The sequence below is a fragment of the Chiloscyllium plagiosum genome, unplaced genomic scaffold (assembly GCF_037043375.1).
Source record: "Chiloscyllium plagiosum isolate Xiang-an unplaced genomic scaffold, Cpla_swu_hap1 HiC_scaffold_9, whole genome shotgun sequence".
Lineage (NCBI taxonomy): Eukaryota > Metazoa > Chordata > Chondrichthyes > Orectolobiformes > Hemiscylliidae > Chiloscyllium > Chiloscyllium plagiosum.
In genome coordinates this window covers 116,188,249-116,196,360 of record NW_028270147.1, presented here as the reverse complement: position 1 = coordinate 116,196,360, position 8,112 = coordinate 116,188,249, and the positions used below count along the sequence as shown (strand labels likewise).

The following is an 8,112-nucleotide window of genomic DNA, read 5'->3' as shown; positions in this document are numbered from 1 at the left end:
TTCGCCACCAATTTTGGTGTCATCTGCAAACTCACAAACCATACTTCCGATATTTTCATTCAAATATTTTCTATAAATGACGAACAATGATGAACCCCGAACCAATCCTTTTACCACACCGCTGGTCACAGGCTTCCAGCCTGAACAATAACCTTCTTCCACCACACTGTCTCCAACCATTAAGCCAATTTTGTATCAATTGGTTTGCTCTCCCTGGATCCCATTTGATCTGACCGTATGAACCAGTTGTCCATGCGGGAACATGTCAAAGACCTTGCTAAAGTCCATGTAGACAATGTCTACCACCCTGGCCTCAGCTATCTTCTTGGTCATGTCTTCAAAAAACTCAATCAAATTTGTGAGACTCGATTTCCCACTTACAAAGCCTTGTGCACTGTCCTTAATCAATCCTTGTCTCTCCAAATGCATGTAAATCCTGTCTTTCAAAATCCCCTCCAACAACTTATGCCCCACTGGTATCAGACTCACCGCTCTATAATTCCCTGGGTATTCCTTGCAGACTTTCTTAACTAACAGCACAACATTATCCATGCTCCAGTCTTCCAACACATCACCCGTGGCTGTTGATGATACAAACGTCTGACCAAGAGGTGTCCCTGTCTCTTCCCAAGCTTCCCACAAAGTACTGGGATGGACCTGATCAGGTCCTGGGGATTTGTCTACCTTTATGAGTTTAAAGAACAGGTCACTGCACCTTTTCTTCTCTAATGAGGACTCTTCTCAACATTTATTTCCTGAATTTCCTTTAATTCACGACCTTTACCAATGGTAAATATTGAGCAAAATATTTGTTTTGTGATTCATCCATATTCTGGTTAAAAAGAAAGTGAAAATTTCTAACTATGAAACTTTTGGTGGTGCTCTATGGGATACGATCCATGATCATGACTTTACTCTGGATTGTCCTTTGTCCTTTTCCACGGTCACCCTAAACCTTGTGATACAATGATCACTCTTCCCTAAATGTCCTTTCACTGACACTTGATCTACTTGGGCCTCCTCACTCCCAAGATCCAGGTCTGGCAGAGCTTTGTTTCTCATTGGAATGGGAACACACGGCTGGAGAAAATTCACCTGAGCACACTCTCACAACTCTGGCCCCTGTTTGCCCTTCACACTGCTACTATCCCAGTCGATATTCTGATAATTAAAGTCCCCCTAATGTTAGCTGTGAATTCCTTGCAGATTTGTCCCTCTACATCCTTCACACTAGTCGGTGACCTATAGACTGCACTGAACAAGCTGATTGCACCATTTTTGTTCTGTATCTCGAACCAAATCAATGCTGTCCTTGAGCCCTCTGGGACATCCTCTTCAGCTCTGCACCGATCTCCTTAACCAATCCCACACCTCTCACCCTTTCCGCCCTTTCCTATCTTTACTGAACACCTTGTATCCAGGAATATTTAACACCCAGTCCTGTCCTTATTTGAGCCTCATTTGTGAGAGCAACAACTTCAGATTTTCACTTGGCAATCTGTGTCTGTAACTCCTCAATCTTATTCCCCACACTCCGTGCAGTCCCATACATGCGCAGTCAGCTGGATTTAGAAATGATGACTCTCTTCCTCACTTTGACCCTGCCTAATAAGTTACGATTTGTTACTCTGGTGATCTAACTCTTCCAGGATTCTGAGTTCCTTGGATATTCGCCCCTGATTCCCACAGCCCTTGCATGTCAGTTTAAACCCTCTCCAACAACACCAGCAAGGAGCTCAGTTCCTGCTCTGTTCAGAAGCAACCCATTTGGTCTATAGAGGTCACATCTCTCCGCGAGTCATTCCCAAAGTCCCAAGAATCTAAAGCCCTCCCTCCTGGACCACTTTTCCAGCCTCACATACACCTGTCTTATCCTCCTATTCCTATTCTCACTTGTGTGGGACACTTGGAGTAATCCAGAGATTTCTATTACAAATTCCCTGTCAACATTCTGACTGCAGGACCACATCCCTTTCCTCCCTCTGTCACTGGGACTGATGTGGACCACGACTGCTGACTGTTCCCCCTCTCCCCTCAGGGTGCTCTGCGGCTGCAGAGTGACATCCTTGACCCTGGCACCAGGGAGACAACACACCATCCTGGATTCCCATCTGCAGATGCAGAAACACCTATCGATTGTCCTCACTCTCGAATCTCTTCTCACTATCGCTCTTCCAGTCTTCCTTGTGCCCCCCTGGACAGCCGAGCCCTTCCGTGCTGCCAGGGGCTTGGCTCTGGCTGCACTCCCCAGATGAACCATCATCCTCATCAGGATTCTGAACTAAATCCTGGTTGGATAGTGGGACACTCTCAGGGGATTCCTGTACTAGCTGCCTGATCCTTTTGGACTGTCTGCTGCTCCCCCATTCCCTCTCTCCCTGCATATTCTGAAGCTGCAGAGTGACCACATCTAGAAACGTGTTCTCCATGGAGCTCTCAGCCTCACGGACGCTCCGCACTGACACCAGCTGCTGCTCAAGCTCTGAAACCCAGAGCTCCAACCGCTGTCACTGACCACAATTCCTGCTCTCATGGTATTCCAGGAGCTGGGAAGCATTCTGAAGTTCCCAAATGGAATAGGATCCACACTCTCTCCACTCTTTGGTTATCTCTTGGCAAAATTCTGATGACAAACAGCTTCAGCAGGGCTCACAATCCAGGCCTTTCAGTGATCTGGGGTTTGGCAGAGTCTCTTCAAAAGACCATAAGACTTTATGATATCAAAACAGAATTAGGCCATTCGCCCCATCAAGTCTGCTGTGCCATTTGGTTATGGCTGATGTGTTTCTCACAACCATTTTTTCATTATGTTTGATGGCCTTTCCAATCAGGAACCTATCAATGTCCGTCTGAAATACACTCAATGACTTCACCTCCACAGCAATGAGGTCCACAGGTTAACCACCCTCTGGCAGAAGAAATTCCTCCTCATCTCAGTCCTAATGGGTTATCCCTTAACTCTGCAGCTGTAACCACTGGTCCGAGTTTCTCTTACGAGTGGAAACATCTTCTCCCTGCCCACTCTATCCGGGCCTCTCAGTATTCTGTAAGTGTTAATGAGATCCCACGCGCGCCCCCCCTGCCCAGGTCCTTAAGAACTCTATCAAGTACACATCCACAGTCCTCAATCTCTCCTCGACAGACCAGGCTGTCACCCCCAGGGTCATTCTCATAAACCTCCTCTGGATCCCCCCCAATGCAAGCACATCCCTCCTTAGATACAGGTCCCAAAACTGTTCACAATATTCCAAATGCAGTCTGACCAGAGTCTCATACAGCTTCAGCAGTACACACCTGCTGTTGAAATGATAGCTAACATTGCATTTGTCTTCCTAATTGCCAACTGAACCTACATATTAACCTTAAGTGAAATCTGAAAGAGGACTTCTAAGCCCCTTTGTGTTTCAGAATTCCAAATTTCCCCATTTAGAAAACAGTTTGAGTCTCTATTCTTCCTACCTAAGGGCATAACCTCATACTTTCCCACACTGTATTCTATCAGCCACTTCTTTGCCCACTCTCTGAGCCTTTCCAAGTCCTTCTGCAGCCTCCCTGCTTCCTCAACTCTCCCTGTCCCTCCCCTCATCTTTGTGTCATCAGCAAATTTAGTAACAATGCCCTCAGTTCCTTTTCCCAGATCGTTAATATATAATTAATTGTTACATGAATAGCTGAGGTCCCAACACTGCCCCCTGCTGAACTGCATGAGGCACCAGCTGCCATCCTGCAAAAGACCTATTTATTTCCACTCTCTATCCATGCCAGTACCGGGCCCCAAACCCCATGGGCTCTTATGTTATTTAGCAGCCTCCTGTGTAGCAACCTGTCAAAGGCCTGCTGGAAATTCAAACAGATCATGCCCATTAACTCCTCTTAAAACATGGAATTCCAGCTTCTCCCTCTCGAACTGCAGGGTGAATTCGATCACATTATGGTCACTGCCCCCTCAGGGTTCACTCACCTTCAGCTCCCCAATCAGGGCTGCCTCATTACACATCACTGAATCCAGAATTACCTGTTTCCTCGTGGCTCTACCACAAGCTGTTCCAAATAAAGCCTCTCGCAGACATTCCATGAATTCCTTACCTTGAGATCCATTGCCAACCTGACTTTCCCAGTCCACCTGCATATTGCAGTCCCCATGACTATTGTAATAATGCCTTTCTCACTTGCCTTTTCTGTCTCCTGATTTATTTTCTGACCCACATCCCGATTACTGCGAGGAGGCTTGTACATAACTCCCATCAGGGTCTTTGTTTCTTTGTGCTTTCTTAAGTTGACTCACACAGACTCTATGCAGTCCAACTCTATATTTCTTCTTGCTGTCAATTTAATTTCATTTCTCAATGACAGAGTAAACCCACTCCCCCGCACCCCCATCTACCGATCATTACAAACGTAGAAACATAGAAAATTGCTGCAGGAATAGGCCATTCAGCCCTTTGAGCCTGCACCACAATTCAATATGATCATGGCTTAATAAGGAATCTCAGTATCCCATTACCACTCTCCCCCCTATACCCATAAATCCCTTCAGCCTCAAGGGCCCAGTCCCCCTTGTATATAACAAACAAACTGGCCCCACCGGTTTTCTGTGGTAGAGAATTCCACTGGTTCACAACATCTGAATAACTTAATCTTAGACTGTGACCCCTAATTCTGGACTTTTTAATATCGAGAACATTCTTCCAGCATTGACACTGTCAAATCCCATCCGGATTTTACATGTTTCCAAGAGATTCCCCTCATTCTTCTAAATCCCAGAGAATACAAACCCATTCGATCCAGTCTTTCCTCATACGTCAGTCCTGCTGTCCCAGGAATCAGTCTGGTGAACCTTCGCTCGACTCCCTCAATAGCAAGAATGTCCTTCCTCAGACTAGGAGACCAAAACTGCACACAATACTCAAGGTGAGGCCTCACCAAGGCCCTGTATAATTCTGCAAGACATCCTTACTCCAATACACAAATCCTCTCACTGTGAAGGCCACCATGCCATTAGCTTTCCTCACTGCCTGCTGCACCTGCATGCCCCCTTTCAGTGACTGTTCCACCATGACACCCAGCTCTCATTGCACCTCACCTTTTCCTAAACTTTCACCATTCACTAATAATCTGACTTCCCGTTTACCAGCAAAGTGGATAATCTCACATTTACCCACATTATATTGCATTTGCCAAGCATTTGTTCACTTAGCCAGCCTGTCCAAGTAACCCTGCAGCCTCTTAGCATCCTCCTCACAGTACACACTGTCACCCAGCTTCGTGTCATCTGCAAATTTGGAGGGATTGCATTCAATTCCTTTGTCCATATCATTTATGTATATTGTGAACAGCTGGGGTCCCAGCACTGAACCCTGAGGTACCCCACTCATCACTCCCTGCCACTCTGAGAAGGACCCATTTATTCCAACTCTCTGCTTTCTATTTGGCAACGAGTTCTCTCTCCATGTCAATACATTACCTCCAATACCATAAGGTTTACTTTTGCTCACTAACCTATCGTATAGGACTTTGTCAAAAGCCTTTTGAAAGTCCAGATACACAACACCCACTGAGTTCTGAGGGAGGGTCAGTCAATCCGAAACGCTAACTTTGATTGCTCTCCACAGATATTGCCAGATCGGCTGAAAACTTTCATTAATTTTTGTTTTTGTTGTCCACTGATTCAACCGTGTCCACTCTCAACTGATCACATCCTCAAAACCTTCCAGAAGATGTGTCAGGCCTGATTTCCCTTTCGTAAATTGTTTTAAAAAATTCTCAAGGTCAAGGACCAGGCTCGCAGGAAAGTAGTCTGACACAGAACAAACAGCCAAGAGGCGAGTCTGCTAGAATATAAGTGTTTTATTCCCCGCAGCGTCGCCACAACCAGGTCTCGTACTTACAACGGGTCTGGTTTATACTCACTCTACGTGTTACCGGAACTGGGAGCCGTCAGTTCTCGTAGAGCGGTTGCCAACAACCCACGCTCGGCGGTTAAACGCAACCCCGGAGCAGACTCTACCGAACTGGAGACTTTTCCAGCTGATATACTCTTTTCCAGATATAAACATTCATGTGAACAGCAGAGCAAGGCTAAAAAACACATTCCATTCTGGTTACATACAGATAAGAAGATTCACACGGGAAGGTGTATAATAAGATTCACACGGGACTAAGCGACACCTTCCATTTTCGGTTAGATTCACACATGTATTGGGACACAATTTTAACCCTTTCACCACATTCCACTGCTTGGCCCAATACATGTGTTGCATTATGATTCACACATGTATTGGGACATAATTTTACACCACATTCCACTGCTTGGCCCAATACATGTGTTACATTATGCCCATATGTATTCTTTCTAACAAGCGCCTACGTACACGCCAAATATACAAGCAAGTCAGGACATTACAGCATGTTAAAATCACCAGGACCGCTACCAGGATCGACAAGGGTGGGAACAGGAATGTCGCCGCAGTGGAGGACATACCACTCAATATGTCCCACCAATGATGAGCTGACTCCACGTCCACTACACGGGCAGCATGTATAAAGGTAGACACCGTAACCTTGGTGACATTGGTTTGATGCTTTCGTAATATCTGCTTAAGCTCCTCGGATCGGTCCAATGCTCGCTTAAACCGATCCAGGGAAATGTTCCAGGGATTCATCAGCACTTTCCACTGCACCTTGGTAAAGTGGCGAGCACTGCTATAAGTGGTCAACAAATAGGTGTGATTCTGCCAGTGCCACTGATAGACATTTGAGAGGCATCCCGAGAACGGTGCTGAGGGAAGCATAGGATGTGGATTATTGGTAGCCACACAGAGCGTGTGTGGCCCAATCTGCCACATCATGTCCCTTGGAGTCTCAACAGTCCATTCGCACAGGGCCGTTCCCTTAGTCAAGCAAGGGTCCCGATACCTGTCCATCAGTAGGCAAGTTTTCCCCTGATCAGTCTGTTCACAAGCGGACAGATCATAGGTAATATTGGTATCTGGGCTAAACCACTGTCCCCTTGTCTTCAGAAAATAATATCCAGAAGATGTAATCACTGGTAATACATAATATCGACAGACCGTAACAGTGTGGGTTACATTCATGGTAACAAAGTATCCGTTACACATAGTTGCGTTACACCATGTTCGCTCTGGATGGGTTATCATCCACAATTTCTCAGATACATTCCATAGTCCCCTCCACGCTTGTACATTGGGGGATGTTACCACACGCAAAAAGCGTTCTTTCTGTATTTGAGCATGCAACATTTGAATATGACAGGCAGTCCAATTTAACTGAGCCGTAATGTTCTCAAACAGTTCCTGAGTGGCACCCCAGACATCCAGTTCCCATTGCAGAGATCGTATCATTATTTCAGCTGTCTCTCCTTGAGTCATCATTACGGATGGCATCCATCTTCCAATAGTATGTAGTCCTTGTGAGGTGGCCTGTCCCGTGTTAGATAATTTAGTACGGGTTACCTCAGAGTCAATAGCATTTGAGATACCCATGACAGTTCCTGCACCTCCCAGTAGAGTGTCATACCATGCACGCCGCCTCCTCTTATGTTGGCATTCTGGGATAGCCGGCAGCCGCACCTGCCAGTGAACATCAGTGTGCAGTACTGCCTGGGCCATCTGCTGACAAGTTGACATAATGGGAGCCAACTGTGTGCGGTGCGCGTCAGAGACGTTAGGGCGCACCAAGATCAGCCATAACATTCGAGTCCGGTTTTGAATAACTGTTCCATTGCTGATCCAGATGTCCTCATCTCCAGTCGTGATGTTCCATCGTGTCCCGTTTGAGCTTTCACATTCACGAGCGGTTATATTCCAATGACACATATTCACCGTTGCATTCAACATCAATGTACAGTTAGGGGTTATCAAAGTTACATTTCTCCCCTTATAACATCGTACACAAGTATACATTTGACAATCACTCGTGAGATCTAAAATTGTACACCATTGATTTGCCGCGCACTTAAAATCATCTTGCTGTCGTTCCTCACTACTAATTTTCCAACCTACATTTTGTTTCGATAAGGGTACCAACGACTGAGCTGGCACACTCCTCCAGACTGATTCCCCAGGATACATAATGGTGACCAGACTGTCTTTT

At 46.0% G+C, this 8,112-nt stretch overlaps 1 protein-coding gene across 1 annotated transcript; it reads right to left on the bottom strand.

Annotated features, from left to right (window-relative positions):
• Positions 1–821: 821 nt before the first annotated feature.
• LOC148149269 (uncharacterized) lies at positions 822–7,835 on the bottom strand. The gene is made up of 2 exons (XM_087990244.1): positions 6,482–7,835; positions 822–832 (listed from the first exon to the last, which is right to left on the bottom strand). Exons 1-2 carry the CDS (start codon positions 7,833–7,835, stop codon positions 822–824), a joined length of 1,365 nt encoding a protein of 454 aa, XP_087846370.1.
• Between the last annotated feature and the right edge of the window lie 277 nt (positions 7,836–8,112).

Coding starts and splice junctions, on each gene's coding strand:
- LOC148149269 (XM_087990244.1), bottom strand. CDS start 7,835: ATGTGTCATTGGAATATAACCGCTCGTGAATGTGAAAGCTCAAACGGG.